The sequence below is a fragment of the Thunnus thynnus genome, chromosome 7, assembly GCF_963924715.1.
Source record: "Thunnus thynnus chromosome 7, fThuThy2.1, whole genome shotgun sequence".
Taxonomy (NCBI): Eukaryota; Metazoa; Chordata; class Actinopteri; order Scombriformes; family Scombridae; genus Thunnus; species Thunnus thynnus.
This window is the reverse complement of record NC_089523.1, coordinates 18,241,370-18,262,305: the sequence shown is the minus strand read 5'-3', so window position 1 is coordinate 18,262,305 and position 20,936 is coordinate 18,241,370. Positions and strand designations below refer to the sequence as shown.

The window sequence follows — 20,936 nt, the reverse complement described above, 5'->3', positions numbered from 1 at the left end:
AAGAGGAGACCTGAAGACTCTGATTAAGTTTCTTCGTACGCACATCTGCATAACACAGGAAAAAAGTTCAGTGAAACTTAAGTTAAAAGGCAAGGAAATTAAATAAATAAATCAAACAGGCTCCTTGAGTTGGCACTTTGTTGGTTTGCAACATGAAGGCTCTATACTGACAAAGATTTGAAATTTATAGAATGTATTATTTACGCCTGAGGATACCAAGGTACTCCTCTCACTCTTTGCACCACTTGTTTACTTGTCTTTTTGCCTTCTTGGAATCACAGATTTTACTCATTTGTCTCCCAAGTATAACCCTGTTTGTTTTTTTTAGATGGGCTGTATTTGTCTTCATTCTTTGTTTGTCTTTTTCGGGTCAGAAGCTGACCTAAAATTGATACCATAGATTTAAGACTCTTTGAAAAACAAGCGCAATCATTCAACTCAATTTTCATTTTAACCTTCTATTGAGTACACTGGAATTTGTGTTGAACTCTAACACGAATGAGCTGATCTCACTGAAGAGTCATTAGTGTTACAGATTGCATTGACTGCCAGTCTAAAGTCTGCGAAGGGTTTGTCTCTACTCATTGGTGATGAAGCCTGTACAGGCTGCTGCTACGTATCTGAGCTACGATTGACATTGATTTGCCATAGATACTTTCAAGGATGTCACATCAGCTTTGTGTATGTTTTTTTTCACTTCCCATTGCAGTGAAAGAAACGGTGTCCTGTTTGTAGAAGCAGTAAAGCTTTCAACTTCTGTGATATCCATCAAACGTGACGCAGCTCTGTATGCTGGGAAACAAGTTAGATTCGTCAAATCTTTCCTGTACTGCCGTACTAAAACATGTACTCTTGGTTATCAGTTGTTAGTTCTATTAAGCGTTTTACACTGTTTAAAACATGCTGCTCTAGAGTCAGGCTAATTGAACAATAAGGCACAGTAATCCTCCTGTGTGCATAACGATATAAGCTGCAAGGAATTTTCAGTACTCAATTAATTTTAGAACAGACCTCTCATTTGATGCTGTTTTTTGGTTTCTCTCCCCTTCTTAGGACCTCGGGGGAAGACTTTTGACAGCTGTTATTTGTATAGTTTTCCTACGAAAGCTCTCTGAAATGATCTTGATGTGTTGACAGCCCTATCCAACTGTTCCCCAGGGCTCTCCTGAGCAGTAACTCAGTAAGGTAGTCTGAGGACTCACAGGATCTGTGTTATTGCCCATCACGGGCAGTGAGCCGCTGAACGCTACCTACACACCAGCAAAATAAACCGTAGGCAGATGAAGTGAACTTGACATAAAAAACTTATTTCCCATGGTTGGTTCTTGGTGTTCACATTGCAGAGGTTGTGGATTTGGTTTTCTCTGACCAACATGGAGTATTAATGCTGAAACAGTTTCCATGGCCACATAAAATGTTACTAGTTTATTTTATTCCTTTAAGTTCCTTTACATTTACCGCACTTAAGTTACCTTTAGTGCAGTAAAAAAAAAAACATGCAATAGCAGCCTGAGTGAATATTTTCAGAGTGTAGAGAGGGTTACAGACATAAACACACACCCACAGAGATGCATAGCATGATAATCACAGAGTGTTGCCACTGGCTCATATGCTTTTCACACTTACTTACAGACACTTTCCTGGGAGTTGCTATAAAGGGCAGAGTGCACTTCTTCACTTCCCCGTCTAGCAATACAGATTTAAATTGGTAGCTGTGAACCAAAAGGCAGAGTGCTGATAATGTTATGCTGACAAAATATACCATCCAAAGGAACTACTGTACACGGCAGACTTTTTCCGTGATGATCCATCGTGTAGGATGCTAGCTGTAATGCATTTGGTCCATTTATTACGTGGATTCCTTCAATGGACTTGACTGACAATGAGGAAATATATTGCCCTGACAGACAAGCAATTCAAGAGATGTAGGGAGATGTGCTGTCATGTTGTTCATATTATAGTAACTTAAATTAAAAAAAAGGGTTTTTATGCAGAGCATATGACGTCATCTGTAATCCCACTCTGCTGCTGAGATTCTTATCGAGTAGAAACAGAGAGAGATGGAGAGTGACAAAGAACATTTTATCCTACATGGGATACAAGTGCGCAGAAGTACACACTAAAATATGTGAGGAAACAAAACCAAACAAGAAAACAGTACAATCTTCCCCCTGGGAGGCTGAACTCCTCTGTTCTGTCTGCTGTCTTGTAAGTAAACATCCTCAGCATTGCGACAAGCTGCCAACGGTTCTTGCAAGACCTCCACTGGGTCTTCAGACCCCACTCTTTGATTTTTGTTCTTTTGTGAAGTCCACATGGTCGGCTGAGACACTCCAAGTAAACACTCACCCCCAAACCCAGAAACCACCTACTACTCTACAGAGAAATGTGGTAACATTTCTGAAATTTTCAAGCAGGTGCAAACACAAAAACAGTGGACTTCCTGTGGATGAAAATGACATTGAGGCTGCTTTCACACCTCTGCTGGCTTTGTGCCTGCAAAAAAATAGAAGCTAGTCTATTCAGTCTTGCTTCACTAATCTGGCTGTCTGCTCTCTTCACAGGTGTACTGTCTGACATTTGCACGCTTTGTCCTCCATGCATCTAACAGACCACACTGGCTCACTATATTTGGGAGTCTAAAGAGGTTCTTTGTTTTTCAAGTCTTTTTAAAAGTTCCAGTCTACTTTCCAGTAGAATACAGTCACTCTGGTTGCATTATCTTGGCACTGACCTCTCTCGCCTTCTCTAAAACGGTGTACCTTGCTTAGGAACATAAAGTGAAGACATTGCCCTCTATCTCTACTTACCAGAACCACACAATCATTCACTACCTTGATGATGGATTAAATAAGAAAGCCTAACCTTGATGAAAAGGGAAAAGTGATTTTATTTATCAAGCATCTCAGAATCATTTCCAAAGTCGTGATGAGTTAAACTAGAACTAAAAATACCTCTAAAGATGACCTCAAGACTTTTTTATGACGCTTTCATCAAGAAGTAAATGTCTTTATTTGAGCGTGATTTACATTACTGTTTTACAGATTTACAATCATAGTCGTATTGTAACATTAACGGTTACGTCTCGTGGTTTTCCTCAGTTGTTCTGGTGTGCAATCAAACACAATAGTAACAAAATAATCAGGACTGCAAGACTAAACAACATATAGTTTAATGCAGCAAAAATGAAACGAAATACAGAAAAGTGTTACTTTATAATAGGTGATGGATGCATTTTCAGTGCTGTCTGATAGTGGGATACATGAGCTTCAAGTCAAGTCCATCTTTAATTGTATAGCCCAATATCACAAATTTACCTCAAGGGGCTTTACAGTCTGTACAGCAAAACGACATCCTCTATTTTTGACCCTTGATTCAGATAAGGTTACTCCTTTTATCTTAATCTTCAGATATCTTTTTATAGTGGGGGGAAATTATTGAACATGTTTGTTGGAGCTTTGAGGTGCAATTAATACAATCACAGCTGGTACCAAATCAGCACTGTTGTAGCTCTATTTCCATGTTTTTAATTAAGCATGAAAGGAAATATCTCTGCGGTGTGGAGCCAGGGTTTATAGGTGGAGCAGGACAAAATCAGTCAAAAAAAAGTTTCAATCCAATCTTCGTTTTTGAAGAATTTTCTTCTTATAAATTAAAAGTGAGACGTATTCCCACACCTGGAATATGTGCACATGTTTGTCCTATCATTATCCACCTGCTGGGAACCTCTAATAGCTTTCCAGCCCTTATAACTCTAGGGAGAGATACTGTAGGAACATTTTTTTAGGTTGAGAGACTTGATAAAATGCTTTTACTCCTAAGCCTAAAAGTAGGACCAGTTACATGTATCCATCATGAGTAGAATTATGGGTCAATTAGGACTGATTTCCTTCTTTGAAACCTTTGATAAATACAGACCCAACTTTACACTGTACTTAAACTGCTCCCATGACAAAGAACATAATGTCCCCACTCCAAAGGCCCCAATGTGCCTCATTATCCTCACTGCTGTAGGTCTCTTGAAGGAGAACTATAACTAACTTCTTTCTGATTTATCACCTCTGCAACTACAGGTCTGCTCAGTTTTCCTCTCTAACTATAATGTTTAAAGACCCTATCCTTAAACTCACAGTATGAAGAGACAGAAGAAACACAAGAGTCAAACTGACATACTTGACACATGATCATTTTAATAACTTTGACATATTGAGCTCTCTGTGACATTGGTCGATATTTTAGGCTTAGATGCCTTCTCCAAAGCATTGACATGTTTTTGTTTTTTCGGAGCTAACCCTCTATGTTTTGTCCAGAAGAGCGTGAAGTATGTTTGTTTTTTTAAATTTGGAAGAGCACAACTGTAACAGTTGCCCAGCTGCCTTGGGCAACGGGAGTTGGACCGCTATCAACCATTTGTGAAGTCTGTTTCTCTCTTTTGGTCAGTCACTTTTACCATGTCAAAAAAAGAAAGAAAAACTGCTTTCTGCAGTCTTCTGCCTGTGTGAATGAGAGGCAGCTGTCACATTGATTTAGACACTTGGAAATGATAAACCAGATGAAACAGAGTGTGGAATTAAAAAAGTCAAACAATGAGCCATCAGAATCACAGAATAAACCACAACAGATACTGAGACAGCCATACTCAACCAGAGGAGAGGTATGTGGAGAATCAGAGGGCACAGAGGACACCACGCTTCAGAGTATGAACATAGCAAACAGAGTCCACAGCCTCATTCATACATAACAGATACATATGACAGGTTGTCATAACCAGCTTGCTCCCCATCCATAAGGCAGACATTACAGTTTCAAAGCCAGTGAGATGTGCATTTACTACATGCTTGAAAGGATTTTATTCTTCTACCTCCACATATACAGTAGAGCAGTGGCATCTTCAATACTGGACACGCAGCTTGTGACTGGGAGGTTACCAGTTTGATCCCTAAAATGGCAGCATTAATCTGTGTGTGGGGGAAGCTCAATGGTCAACAGTTGTGAGTATAAAAGAGAGGGTTGCTGTACAAGAACATTCATACTCAGGTCAAACTATCCTGGTTTAAATAAAGGTTAAATAACAAAAGAAGAAGGCTGCACACTTACACTCTACACAGGTTTGTGGTGAAAGCAGCATGTCATCAGTGCGTTGTATTGTTTTGGGCTCACCTGCATTTTGTCAGTGCTCAGAACGCATTACACAATAAGCGTAGTTATGTGCATGAAACTGAAGAAAATTACTTGAAAATGTGATGAAACGTGAGCTGTTACACAGCCTGTGTAGACAGCTATGTTGATTAAAATAGAAGTGTAGCTTTTCCATTAGACACGCGTGAGACAGATGACTGAAAAACACAGCTGATACGCATTCTGTGTCGACAGGGTGTTGGGTTCAATGCAAGGATTTAAGAATAAAGCAAAGCTCTCTAGACCTTCAATATAGGACAAATGTTTGGGTCAAAGCAGGGCACACCTGTGCTATCTCATGTAAGTCATAAGTCATTGTAACATTTATTTAATCAGGTAATCTTTTTGCGACAAGATAAATAAAAGCACAGACAGCTTCAGAAACAACAGACATTACTAAATAGATTCAAGATTAATGTTTTAAATTGGCCTGTGAGATGAGACATTTAAGTTTTAAAATCTTCTGCAATTCATTCCATTTATAATGTGCAAAATAGTGGAACACAGTCTTCCTGAGTTCAGTATTTATGCAAAGGGTAACTGGAGTTAAATAGTCCTTAGATGTGGTCTGGTGAGCAGCGGTTTTGATTTTAAGAAGATTAAATCAATAAGAATGATAGTGAGGACCAGCCTACTTTTTTTCATATAGTACACAGTAATGTGTGCGATATTAGACTCTAATGAAATGCACAATGATAAACTGCTTTTAGCAGTTTAAAGGTAGAGCGAGCAGCACGAGAATAAAACAGTAGTCAAACACAGACATTATGGTTGACTGTACATTAATTTTCCTGTCCTCAAGACTAGTCAAGGAAAATGTTTCCATCTCTGACACAAACAAGAAAAAATAGACACACAAACTCACTCTTAACTAATCATGCAGGAACAAACAACCGCAAAGGGGGAGCCCGACAAAGCAGTTTCACACTCTCATTAACAGTTTCCCAGCATGCAAAGAGAGAGAAAGAGAGGAAGTACTGTTTGTCTGCAGGTTTATCAGTTTGCTGCACTGCTTTGGCTTGTGTGTCCTTGGTGATGATGGTTGATGTATAAAAAGTATGCTCTCCTCTGTATATTTTTCAGGTGGCTGTGACAGGGGCACCCCCGGGGCAGGACCCATGAGGAGTCATAGAAGATGCTCACAGCCTGGGCGCTTCTGCTCTTCTTAGCCATGTGGGTGAGAAGCACCTCTGGTGGCCCGCTCTCCTTCAGAATAGGTAAATCATACAACTAAATCTACAACCTTGTAACGGTTAAAAGCTGCTTTATACACATGTTGATCCTGGACGTCTTCTTTCTTGTTGGTTTAGAGACGTTACAACACACACTTGCATACCACATATATAAACGGATTTTCTTTTTCATATTAATTGAAAAATCAGTGAATAAATTAATTTCATTTTTTTTAAATTATCGAGCTTGAGTTGAAATGAAATTACTGAGTAGAAATGTCAGCTCAAATTGATAGTTCAACCAGAATTTCACAGCCTCTCAAACTGGCTGAGGAAATTCAATCAAAAGTGTTGAGAAGAACTCATGTTTCCTCAGTCACACATTGCTTGAGGTATCAACAGGCTAAAAAATTCATGTGTAGATATGACAGAGTCCTAATTGGCTCTGAAATACTCCCAAACCTAGACAAAAAAATATCCACATTTGCTCTTTTGCAGTGTTGCAGAGAAAAGTCATAGAGAGGTCTGTGCAGAAAGTTTTATCATCTTAGGCTATACCGCAATACACCATAGACATTTTTAACACACAGCTGGAGATTTTAATTGTTATTATATAACTGAAAATAGATACAGAAGTTTCATGATGTACTGTACAGACTTTTTACTGTGTATTCATTCATATACAATGGCACAGCTTTGTCTGTAATTGAAGCCATAATAAGCTGAAAACAACCTGTTACATGTTACTCAATAGGGGTTTGCCATATCATACCCATATCGTTCAAAAAAATCATATTGTGACAATGGCAATATTCCAACTTGTTGTCGTCAATGACATCATACCGTTATGCACAGCAACAACAAGTAACATTGCTAACCCACATGTTGAGTTTTCACACACTATTATGAATGTTACCTGAAACCCACATTTAAATGACATATTATAGCCTCTCAATTATAAGTTCTGCGTTACCACTTAACTATTCTAAATACATCATTCCCAGCTCAATCAAGTCATTTCCAGCTCAATCAATGACTGTGTAATGCCAGCTGCTTGAACAGTCCAAATAAAAGCTCAAAGCTCAAAGTTGAGCAGAACTCACTGTGATATTCTGGTTCTGGAAAAGGTGATCGGCGGACCAAGACTGTATTTGAGAGGGCATGGTTCAAAAGTCTCATAACCTGCCAGAGTGTGTTGATAACCATTGGGAGTTGTTTCTCCTTGTTATTATTCTCCTACAGTCAGCAGGTCTCTGACACCTTGTCACTAGCTCCTTGTCTACCAAAAGTTTGACTGACTGTCTCTTTATGTATGTATAGATCCCTCGTATTAGGTGGGAAACTGTGTGTGTGTGTGTGTGTGTATTTATGTATGTATGTGTATATATATATATATATATATATATATATACAATATACATACTGTATAGAAACCGATGGGGAGGTAGAGCTAAAGAATGAGATTGATTCTACAGCTCACAGTCTGTACTCCCATCGTGCTCTCTCAGTGGCTGGCTTTAAATTTATACTGTAGCACGGTTGTCAACTTTCAGGAACAGCCAAGAGTAAGATTTGTTTTCGGGGTAGAGGGGTGGAAGTCAATAACACAAAGCCCCACACAAATCCCCACGTGGTTATTGTAAGGCTATGAACCGTGGATTAAAATTGTGGATGTTTTTTGAGTTGGAGCAGAAGTACAGTTTTAATAGCAGAAAATAAGACTAAAACTATTGATAACACATATTTTTTTCTTTGTCCTTTCTGGTGTTATGCATTTAGTTCTTCACATGATGAAAGTCTCAGTCATACAAGCTCATGTATGCATATTGTAACTTTAATGCAGACCTCCTCTGATCTTTCCATCCTTCTCCCTTTACTTTTCCAACTGTGTGAGAGAAATGATCCTTTTTATCCTCCCGTATTTTGAAAATTGACAAAATTGAGTCAGTTGAACTGTCGTCTTTGAACAGTATGAACATTTCTTATTTTTGAACAAGACATTTTTTGTAATCACAAAGTTTCTCCTCTGTCTGCTCCCTGCCTCACATCTCTGCTAGTGCACAGCTTGATATGCAGAATTTTTTTTTGGGTCGTTTGGCATATGATGCCCCAAACCATTTTCTATATTTTGAAAACAACACGACTTCAGAGTTTACTGTATCAACACAACCAAGAACAAATTATTTCTTTGTGTGAATATTGTTCAATAAATGTCTCGCAGGCCGATGTCTTTGCTTTCTCTCTGCCTTCTTTTCCCCCCTCCACCTTATTGTACAGAGGTGCCTCCACTGCGATGGTAGTTAATGTTTCTCTCAGTCATGTTGCATCGTTGATGGATAATTAGGTGGTTGGCCTGTTTTTCCCCCTTCCTCTAATGTCATCTGTGCACAGCGCCAGTCGCTTTGCCAGTGTACTGTCACTATGTGTTTGCATGTGCTCTGCCTCTGTGTGTGTGTGTGTGTGTGTGTGTGTGTGTGTGTGTTTATACACAGTACAAGGCACAAACATGCACAAGCACAGACACAGACATACACATTTCGAAGCACACCAAGGCATGCAAACAAACACATACCCCCAAACACCACCACAAACTCCCTGCCATTTGCGCTCCAGGAGATGGTATTTAACATGGCTGTCCCTCGAGCCCTGCCTGGCTGGCATAATGTCACTGTCTGGCCTTCTCTCAATGTATCAGGGCCAAAAACAACCTCACGCCCCTGCCACATTTCCCGCCAGAACCAGCCAGCAGCCAGCAGCCGGCAGCCAGCAGCTAGCAGCCAGCAGCAAGCTCAGTGTAGGTGAACTGAGGAACTTCTCTTTGTCTCTGCTGTGTTGTTGGCAAATCCAGTGGATAAAATGGACATTTGTTTGCAAATAAGATAGGCCAGAGGATGGTATGTACAGTAGGTCTACATGTCATCTGATGGACCTTCTGATTGGGATGTTTAGTGACTTTTATGACATATGGCATTTTACTACAGCCATGGAATGATGTGTAAGTTGCAGTGTTGTAGAAATTATTGTCGAGCAATAGATGAATTAAAGTGATATTGACATTAGAAAGTAAAAGTAATTGAATTCACTTCAGTATTGCCTCTAATAAGCAACACCACACAGACACGTGAATTGCAAACCAATCATGAATAGCATATTTTTGTAGACTATTTGTCTAGGAGAAAACAAATATGAAATGTTAATACAGTATATCAGGAAACATCGATTCACAAAAGACTAAAATGATGTAAGACCTTGTTATTAATTCAGACCTTTGACTACACAAGTAAAACATTTAAACAAGAAGAGATACTGCATAATAGAACATGAAAAACCGTGTTCACAACCATATGGTGCAGCTTGTTGTTGTGGGTGGTATTCCCCCATTAGTTAAGTGAAAGAGCGTCTGCTGTCTGATTTCATCCAGCCAATAAGCTGCTTCTTATGTTAATTTAGAGAAATCGTCTTCCACACATACACACATAATCACCACCATAAGCTGATGTCTGTCTTTGTTAATACAAGGAGGGAAAATCAGCAAAACATAGTCCAGAGAACTACAGATCCTTCATTAGTGCTACATTAAAAGTGGCATATTATCAGCATCTTTATTACTGATGCATTAACCTGTAAGCAGAATTTTATTGCTGTCAAAGTGGAGTTAATATCAACAGATTTATGTACTGCTGGGTATTTTAATTTATAACTGTGTCATACTTTAGAAATTGTTGTTTGATATGTAAAGTCTTTATCTGAAAAGAAAACTAGTGACTCTTGCTGTGAAATAAATGTAATTGAGTAACAAATGTAGTGGAATAGAGGTATAAAGTGGCATAAAATTGAAATAAAAAGTAAGGTACAAGTATCTCAAAGTTTAATACTTGAGTAAATGTACTTAGTTACATCTCACCACTGTTTATAGCCCCTGTTGATATTATTTTTATGCAAATAATAGAAGATTATATCAATAATCTGAAGTGAGAACTAAGGTTTTGCATTTTTTACGCACGAAATTGTTACATTTCATTGCCTTCTTAGCATCAACAACAGCTGAAGGTGACAGTAGATATGAGGATGTGGCAGAAAAATTCAAAATAAGCGAAGTGAGTGTTTGTATTCATCAGTGTAGCTCTCGACAGACAGGTAGAAGATGTATCTCCTGTTTATTAAAAACTCCAGACACTCACATCAGGTTTTTCTTATCGCTCTGAAGCCCACAGAATGTTTCCTTGCATTGGTCTTCACCACAGGGAACATAAAATTTTGCTGTTGGCACCCACTGGGTGTCGGCTCACTCAAGTGCTGTGAAATTACCTCAGCAGATATCCTTTATCCTAAACTTAAATGTGATGTGGACTCTGTTATACTGAAAAGAATTAGGCTTTGGATTTAATACTCACAGTATGTGGTCCCTTTTCAAACCAGAGAACAGGATTAATGTTAATTGTCTTAGAAATTTGCTGGAATATTTCTAACGCCAACATTAAAATAAACAACAGAAATTAGATCATATGAGCTAGAATAGAGTGACAGTACAAGCTCTGCTCCAGGACATAGGACATAGGACATATTCCATAATCTTTAAAAAAAGTGGGGGAGGTTCCTGAATATTTATATATGCATAAATCAATGTCTGTTTCAATTGTGTGCATGTAATTCTGCTATTAAATTGATCCATATGTAGTTTGTTCCATAGATTAATGGATCTAATTTTAAGGCATGTATATATTTATGCAAAAGGCAGCAGGGGAATATATTTAAAAAAAACTATTTTACTGCCACTGACATTTATTTTTAAAAAAAAACACTTTTCTTATTATTAGGACCGCAGGGATATCTTGAGAGCCAGGCTGTCTGTGTTTGTTGATTTTATTTGCCCATTTATTCATTAATTTTTTAGCTTCTCGGTCTTGTCAGGGCCATAGTTACAACAGGATGGGCAGGCCAGCCCATCCGTTATTTTCCCCAGCAACTTCCTTCAGCTCTCTGATCTAAGTGATCCCCAAGTGCTCACAGGCCAGCTGGGAGATGTAATCCCTCCAGCATGTCCTGGGTCTGCCCCATGGTCTCCTCCCAGTCGTACACCTCCGTAGGGAGATGCCCAGGGACATCCTTAACAGATGGCTGAACCTCGTCAACTTGCTCTTTGCAACGTGAAGAAGCAATATTCCCGGTCATCCCAAATTGCTACCCCAACCATATAGAGATATACTTGTTTTGTTTTTTTAATTTCTTTCTTGAAGTCACTCCCCAAACCTTGTGATGTTAGATAGAGTAGATAGAGGATAAAGCTTGCTTTACTACAGATGGTCCCATCTCTCACATGTATGCTCCATCAACTTCATTAAAAAAAACAACTGACCATGGACTGTTAAGGTCATTAAATTTCCTCTGATACAATGATACAATAATCTTACATTTACTGCTATACAGTATGCCTTTGCTAAACCATGGCCAAAACAACCATTGTTTTTGTGTTACATGATGTTCACATTTATAATGTCACCTTGTGATTTTGTCTGCATATAATAGAAATGGCTTGTACGATCCTGGCATTTAAACTTTCATCAAATTTCCCGTACACCTAAGTATGCTTAGAAATGTCAGAAGGCATTTTAAAATTGCTCAATTTCGAATGTGGTGTTTGTATTATCCATCAATGCAAAACAAAACAGCTCTCAAAAGATCCTTGTGTAATTGCTTCTCTACCAGCTTAGAAAGGAAATATCATGTAAGATAGACTCTGTTAAACATTTTATTAGTTTTTAAATGTGAAATTGGCAGTACAATAGCATTTCAGTGTCACACTTTCATTGACATCCTTTGGTACATGCATATGATTCCTGTTAGTACCAAAGGGTACACTGATTTTTTATTTTATTTTTTATTTTTTTGGTACATTGATTTCTTTCACACTATGTCAAATAAGGATACTGTCAACATTAGCATGTACTGTATCATTCATAGTGTACGGTATATTATCTATTCTATTCTTATTAATAGTAATATATTTGGAATTGCTCCTTTGGAGAAAACAGCTGGATTTTGGTAGTCAGCATTATTTCAAATGTTACATTTGACAAATAACAGCATGTTGATGTCTGTTGATTAATTATGTGCTTAATGAAGTTTGCATTAGTCCAGGCAGGATACACAATTCATGTCATCAGCTGACAATCAACTGATTTATATAAATAATCTCCAATCAAGTTTGAGACCTCATTAAGACACTCTGACACTTGACTGACATTCTTACTCAAAATAAAACTTCAGACTGTTGTATTATAGCTAAACACTGGTGCATACACGTTGTATGAAACCTGCCACTGTACTCACAAACACCACAAGAGTTGCTGCCTGAGGCTTGTTAAACAAAAACTCTCAGATTTCTTTACATTACTTTATAAATCACTTGCAGAGCATCCTGGAGTACTGGGGGAGCAGCAGCCATACTAGCTCCACAGGAAAAAGTCAGACAAATCTTTCTTTGCTTCTTTGCTCCCTTTTTTCACACTCAGTGGGAGAACATGATTGAGGATTCTCAGTGGACTAAATTCAATTGGCTCCACTTTCTCAGTAGCAAAAGCTGTGCCTGCACCGTCTTTACCCAGCCTCTCAAGACTGACATGGCTGGAGCTGTTAGTTGGGGTGGCTTGCAGTTTGTGTTGAGATAGATGTAAAGAAGGCAAACTGTGGTGATCCTGATGTAGTGATTCTCACTGGAGAGAAGCCTTGTCTAGTAAATACACTAGCACTGCATACATTTCCTTTGTGTCTTTATCTTGTAGCTACAGGGGAAGTCCCTGGATAGTCGAATGGTAACAGCACATGCCTCATAAAAGCAATGTCCCTGCTGGTTCGATTCCAGCTGGCTACCTTTGTTGCATGTCTTACCACCTCTCTTTCCACTTGATTACTGTCTGCCTCAACTGTGTTGCTATTTTGGGTGAGAAACACATGCAGGTATGCTGTACATCTGGGGGTCAAGACCATTTCAAGGGGTCTCAATACAAATCTAAAGGATCAAAAAATGAAAGCAAAGGAAAAAAGTACCTCTGTTATACAAAATTACTATGTTTTCTGACTTTCTAATTCTTATTTTAGGTTAAACTATGGCAAAGCTATGGCAAAACACTGAAAGTCAAGAAAGGTAGTGGTTACTGTTTAAAAAAAGCATGAATTGTTTCAAACTCAGACATGCTATATGCTAATCTGCCATCCTGCTTACTTTTTGCTACATGAGGGACAGGCTACTTCCTGGATTGGTATTGAAAGTACTATATGCACTGGATATACATCATGTGATGCAGGATTGTCTAATAGCAACACAATTTCTAGGGACACTAAGTTGGTGTGTGTGTGTGTGCACATGTGAGTGTATGTTCATATGTGTGCATATGTGTCTGTGTGCCCAGGCTCCTTAGGGCATGCAGGGTGGATCAGTGAAATTGAAGCCCACAGGTAGAGTCTAATACTATAATTAGCCCTGCTGAGATAATGCCCACAAGTCAGCAGCACCACACTGTCAATTCCCCTCGGTTCAGCCCCATCCACACTCACAGTGACTTATTAAGACTGGCTGCTAGACCCACCACAGATGAGTCATTGTGCCCTTGCCTCCAGTCAGGTTCATTCTGCCCTCATACTCTCTGACTTCAGTTGGCATCTATGAACTCATTTAACTTACTGTTACTGGAAGAGCACAGAAGATGGCATGTCGGGAGGGGAGGAGAGTAAATAACTGTGAGGGAAGTATCCCGCAATGCTTTGAAATATCCTTTGAATTGTAGCAAAGCCCTTAGTTCCTTGATAGTGAAACTTTCACATTTCATAAAGCAAAGACTGATGTCCAGCTGTGGAGCCATATGAGGAGACTTTATGATTAATCTCCCTGCTTTTAATTACTCAGCCATGAGCTGTGCGAGCCATTAGGTTAATGACACTTATACATGTGTACTCAGAGACCTGATGCTACAGGGCAAATCTTAGCTAAACCCCTTTTTAGATGACCACCTGTTACATGAGCCAACTGCTCAGTTCTCTCTGTTAAGCTCAGTGAAAGTAGGGGGTACATAACAGAAAGAAAAAGGAGATTAATTATGGAACAGTGTGTTCACCTGGAGGCAACAGTGTTCTTTGTTACAGGATATGTTTCCTCAAAAATCAGTCACCTAATTAGAAGATTCATTTGTTCAGGATTCTTTTGCAGGAAAAGGTGTTTTTAGATTAGAATGGAGCCCATGTACACGCAAAGATAGATCTCAACCTAAGGCACTGACTGAAAGAAGGAGAATTTATGATTAATCTCTAAGGTTTTAATTATCAGGGCAGGTGCTGGGACCAATTGTTTAGTTAACTCATTAAGACTGGATGCAATGGCAAACATGAGTTATGTTATGCAATTATGCACACTACTTTGCTCCTGAGCTTACCACATAAATTATTCAGGAAATCTGACAAAGTCACAGTGCACAGTCATGTATAACGTGTGTGTGTGTGTGTGTGTATGTGTGTGTGTGTGTGTGTGTGTGTGTGTGTGTGTGTAGTTTCAATCACACATCCCAACTCACACACACACCCTCCTGAATTAATGTATCCTCAATGAGATTGATAAAGATAAATTCAAATGAATGTTTGCCCATTTGGCTATGTGTATGTTCACATACATAAGTAGAAATGCCTCCCTTATCCTCAGCCATACACATGAAAACAGTGGTACTTAAATTATTAACAAACTAATTACAAGCTGCAGGGATTGCTGATGTGTTTTGGAGATTCCCTGATGCTGCGATGGAAGGCATGAGTTTAGTTCATATAAAACAGTGAGTGTTACTGTATAATTTACTGTACCATGGTGGTGCAGAATGAAGGTCATAACCAGGGCATCGTACAGCAGAATCATCGCTGAAGTTTAAATTGAAAAGAGGTAAATATTCATATAATAAAGTAAATATATGGAGATGTCATATTATTGTTGCATATTACCATATAGCCTATAGATAATCCATTAAATCTTAGTGGCGGCTGCACATGAATCCTGACACATTACTCCTGGTTGGAGTAATGTGATATGGAAGGTGAATAAGAGCACTGTTGCACATTTAAACACCATCAAATGTTATTTTGATTATCAGTTGGAGCCACAACACCAATGGTTTGCATGTATAGTAAAAGTGAGTGATAAAAGCACGATCCCATGCACTAGTGCTACAATGAGAAGTTGCAATATGGGGTGTAGACTGTGTCAGGGATGTGCTGAATCTGTGATCTTGTTTACCTGATATTTAAACAGAAATTTAACCTTCACACCCTCAAACAAAACTCACACTGCTCTCCTCTCTACTGGATCCATCTGGAATAAAACCTTGATATGCCAGCCTATAAAACCAAAAATGGACCAGCTGTCTCTTCTCACGATCTCTTCTATCCACTGCTAGCCTTCCTCTTACAAAGGTCCTTGAATAATTTTCAAGGTGTCTACTGCTTACTGCTTTACAGATGATATCTACTCATTCATGTTTGCATTGTAAAATGTCAAAATACAGTTATAACAGACAGTTATACACAAGTGTGAAAAATCTATAATGTATCAAGGATTTGATAGAAAAAAAAATCTCACTACAGAACATCATGTTTTTGCCCCGCACAGCCTATCTTATCACTAAGATGAATGAAATCAGTGGGTTTCTTTCATTATCTGTCAGAATATAACCTCAGTAACATATGTGGCACGTTTGAGTAGGTGTTCACACTTGACCAGCATGTCAGCATGTTTGTCAGTATGTTTATTTCATGTCTGTTTTTCCAGATGAGAAACACTGGTATAACGTTTTATCTCTACCTGAGATGGACATGATCAGTTACACATTTATTTCATCCCGCTTCAATGATTCTAACTCCCTTTTCACTTGACATTGTTAGGCAGCTTACAAGTGGACCAGAATACTGCTGCTAGACCGCATCCTTTTTATTCTAGCTCCCTGAGAAATTCAGAATCCAACTGGAGATACTTCTGATTACTTTTAGAGATTGCATGATCAGGCCCCTACCTACATCATTCAGCTATAGCTCTGTTTCCGCTGCGCATTAAGTGTCTATTATGCAATAAATGGCACTTAATACTTTGCTCTGCATTTCGTACAGGAATAAAGAGGGACATTTTTTTTCCTCTGTTTATTTTTATTCATCCCACATTTGCACCTTACAGCGCTGAATCTCCCAGACAAGAACATCAATTTCCTCTTAGCAGCGGCTGTTTTTGTGCCGCAGATCTTGACTCTTCTCATCCATTACAGTCAGTGCATTGTTGAGAGAGCGTTGCTTTTAAGGAGAATTAGAGGAGATGATTTGATTAGTCATGATTGATGCCAACCAAACACTTATTGTAATTTATTCCCCCTGTTCTAAACCATTTTACACCTGCAGCACATGTGCACCGCTGCTGCGCTAACGCCTTTGGTCACAAAATTACTAAAGATATGTTTCCACGGCCGACTGTGCAAGCTCCACAAACTCTTGCTTGTGCTTATGCCTTGATTCATGGAAATATAGCTATAAATGCTGAAAATGTTCTCTTCTTTTGCTCCTGTGGAGAGCTATTATCTCCTGGCAGCTAGCGGGGAAAAACAGCTTTTGTTGACTGGGTTTTGATTAGAGCAGAAAAACACAACATCAATGCCAGGTACACACACACATGCATTTGCTAGTTCATGTATATACAGTATGTAAGCATCAACAAGCAGAGGCATTTACTCTCCCTTTCTCTTTGGCTCTCTCTGCCTGTCTGGATTTTTAAAAAAAATATATTTTTGGGGCATTTTTTTTAAGCCTTTATTACAGCAACAGTAGAGAGTAGACAGGAAACAAGCGGGAGAGAGAGACTAGGAGATGATATGCAACAAGGGTCCACTTGTCGGGATCAAACCGCTGACATTGCAGCTATGTGGTATGTGTCTTAACCAGTGGGCTACCAGTATGCGCCCTGTCTGGATATTTTTTAACTGTGTTGCCAATAAACTTAACTTTACTGGTGTCCTCTCATTTAGCTGCTTGTTACACTGATGCAATGTCTTTATGTTCAGATGGCTGCAGCAGTGGAAGCTGCAACACTATGCTCTGTATGTACGTCTCTTCACCACACTGCTTATGAAAAAGCAGAACCTCATCCCTATATTATTATTTCTTCCCTTTCTATAGTAATGTCTAGTGTGGACAATTAGACAATATATGTGTGAAATAGATTGTGATTATTTTACAGTGTGTTCGAAAAGACAGTCACATCATCACACAGTCAAAAGCAACTGCAACTGAGCCATGACGCAGTTTTTAAAATGTTTTCTCAACATTTTATTTACATAACTATTTCACAGCCACTTACGATAAATAACCAAGTTTGAAGTAAAAATTTGACTGTGCTGAAATCTGACATCTAAAATATGTAATGACATGGGGAAATGGGAGATAATGATGGTATTTTACCTAATACTTCGGGTAGGGTAATGCTCAGAGATGATTGTGACAGGATGGCAGGATGATTGTGTGTGATTGTGATGATAATTTTCTGTCAAAATTGGTCAGAATGGTAATAATTCAGAACAAAAGGTCAGAGACGTCTTTAAATCTGTCCTGACTTCCCATCACACCTTGCAGCAGGGTTCAGTGCTTGGCAGGTTCATACATAAATGCAGGCACACACACACACACACACACACACACACACACACACACACACACACACAGACAGCCAAGACCATATCTTTTTCTCTATCCTTCTCCCAGCACTGTTAGTAGGGGGTAAAGAAGATCACAAATGGCTGCCATTACAAGGAACTGTCCCTGTCCAATTCATTCGAGATAAGAAGCTTTGTACACACGCACACACACAATGTACACAATGTCCTTCAGTACAAGAGAGAAGTAAGGCAGAGAAGCATGTACAGGTCTATAGGTCAAATTGATGATAGCCATGCTGAATCTAATGGCATGAGCTTGGATCATCACAGTCGCATTGTATGAGATTTTCTCTATTACAGCAGAAAACACCAGTAATGGCTGAGATTAGAACACTGATGACATATAGCCCGGTGATATAGCCAGGCAGTTTCATTGACCTATCATAGCAATTGTTTTTTCTCTGTCTCACTTTAGTCTCTGAGGGCTGTGAGATGGTGTAGCAGGGGATTTGTATTCTTTCCTTGTGAAGAGTAAATCTTTTTTTCCCCCTTTTTTTATATAGTATTTTTTCAATTGTTTTCCTTTTTTTTTTCTCCCAATTTGGAATGGCCTATTCCTCTCCTGCTGTGGTCCTTGTCACTGTTGGCCTGCAGAGGGTTAAGACAGTCAAGTATCTCCTGCAGTGAAACCACCAGCTGCAGCTTTTCACCTGACAGCATGGAGCGTCTGTGAGGTTCATGCTATCCCTCGGGGGCTGATCTTCCTCCATACAGGAGCTCTGACCAACTTGTAAAAATCGCCAGAACAACAACAAGGACATAATCCCTCTCTGGGTCTATGCAGTGGTGGCCGGGTGTTTTAATCCTCAGGGCCACCTGGGTTTCCTGCACAGTATAAATGTGTTATGGGTCAATGTCCAATACTTTCTGGCACTGTTGTCACAATACTTAACCACTCATATTTGTCACTAATACTAAAAAAGTGTTAATCCTTGATATCCTCTTCAATCCACATTAGGTAGACAAATAGAGAACATTTTAAAAAAATCAATATTTTTTAAAAGGCTATTCGCTGACTTTAAAAATAAGCAAATTGGTCACCAAGAAAACATGCACCTTACAGCATATTAGTCCCCGTAGGCAATCTCGAATATATCCAGGTGGTGAATTTGCACACTGATTTGGTTCCTGTGCCCTTGTGTCAAACGCCTTTCTTATTTCATCCATCCATGTTATACCTGCATGAGCAAATTATACACACACACACACACATGCACATATGGAGGCCTCTCTTTCACGGCAGATATACACACTTCTCCCTTGACAGCCCATTCTGCCAGTTCCTCTCCATTATGCCACATCTTTGATCACAGCTCACAGTGAGGAGTTTGGCGAGTCCTCAGAGCCCCCCTCCCCAGCTGTTGCCAGGCCCTCTGCCATTACAATTGGTTGGCACAGCCATCGGCAGCTGTCACCCTTGCCTTGAGCACTACCTCTGGCTATACAGATGCCTCATGTGTGTACATATGTGTGCATGTGCATCTACCTGTGACTGTGTGTTTATGTCCACTCACCTGCACACCTTCATGCCTGCTGTTTTATTTGAAATTCATTGCCATGTGTTAATGGGTAATTTCTCTCCGGGAGGTGAGGGACGGCTACTAGCCTAATGGCTAACTAACCCTGGGAGGGACTTGTAGTTGGCTTGTTCCCAACTCCGGGTAGTCCTCACATCCAGATATGTGTCTGGTTGTTGGAGCACAGGCAATGTCAGAGCTTACCAGTCACAATTTGGTCACAGTTTTCTGTTATTCACTTGTGATGTGTTTCATTGTTGTTTATTGCAGTGATTCTACTCATGCAGGTTGGGCTGATCAGTGAGATGGAGGGAGAGAATCCAGGCACGACTGAGAAACAACCTGTAGTTTCTTTAAGACAACACATTTTTTCTCCATACCAATCATCCTCTCCTTCCATGTTGTAGTGTGAATGATCCTCAGTTATCTGTGCTTCAGTGAATGTTGCCTATTTACAACATTCAGGTCAGTTTATATTTATATTGTACATTGATAAGAAAAAGCTCATATTTAAAGCAGATGATCAAAAGATGTGGAAACTAAACAGGCAATAGGAAATCAGTGGAGGCTGGTTTTAAAATAGCATCGATATTAAAAATCACAAGAGCAACAAAAACATGAATGAGGCCCCAGACGGCTTTAAAGCAGCCAGGAAAAAGAAAAACATTGGGCTTCATGCAAGAAACACTCGTACAAACAGATTCACTCTTAAGATGCACATACCAGTGATTTCAGAACATTTGTGGCATTCATCAATTTTCTTGTACTTGGAATTTTATCTTAGGTACAAACAAAATGTACAAGTGGTCCAGACCTGTCAAACGAGACCTGAACAGATAGTCTCTGCCTTTCTTCACATGGGAGAAACACTTGTTTGACTTACAATTATAATGTCCTACTCTGAATTAATTTGGAGTTTAAATATGAATAAAATTAACTAATATATATATATACACATATCATCATCATCATGGTTGCCAATTTACTGAAAAGTTTTTATATTTTATGATTTTTATTGGCGCCCGCAGCAATTTCTAAATTTCAGTAGTAGCCAGAAAACTTCTCTCACTCCAACAGCTGCCTCTGTGTCTCTCTGCAGGTCTGTGTCCAGTATCATGTTGTGTTGCAGCTGACAATGTAACATCACCTACTGTAGACTATAATATTCTCTCCTCTAATATCCCTGTGACTGTCACATCCCTTCACCGCCTCCCATCACAGACCGCTTTGCTTTAGAAAGATGTTTTTTAGCATCTAACTTCATGTCAAAGCATTTCCTCTTTATTTTCTGTCACAGTGCAGAGCTGCAGAGATGACACGTCGTTGACAGCTGGGCTCATATT

The 20,936-nt window shown here is 39.2% G+C and overlaps 1 protein-coding gene across 1 annotated transcript in view; it reads left to right on the top strand.

Moving 5' to 3' along the window:
* grik4 (glutamate receptor, ionotropic, kainate 4) overlaps positions 1-20,936 on the top strand; it is a 303,837-nt gene that overhangs the window by 144,689 nt on the left and 138,212 nt on the right. The window contains exon 4 of the mRNA XM_067594699.1: positions 6,262-6,395. Within this exon, the coding sequence (XP_067450800.1) occupies positions 6,314-6,395 (82 nt within the window). The 5' untranslated portion in view covers positions 6,262-6,313. The remainder of the gene's footprint in view (positions 1-6,261; positions 6,396-20,936) is intronic.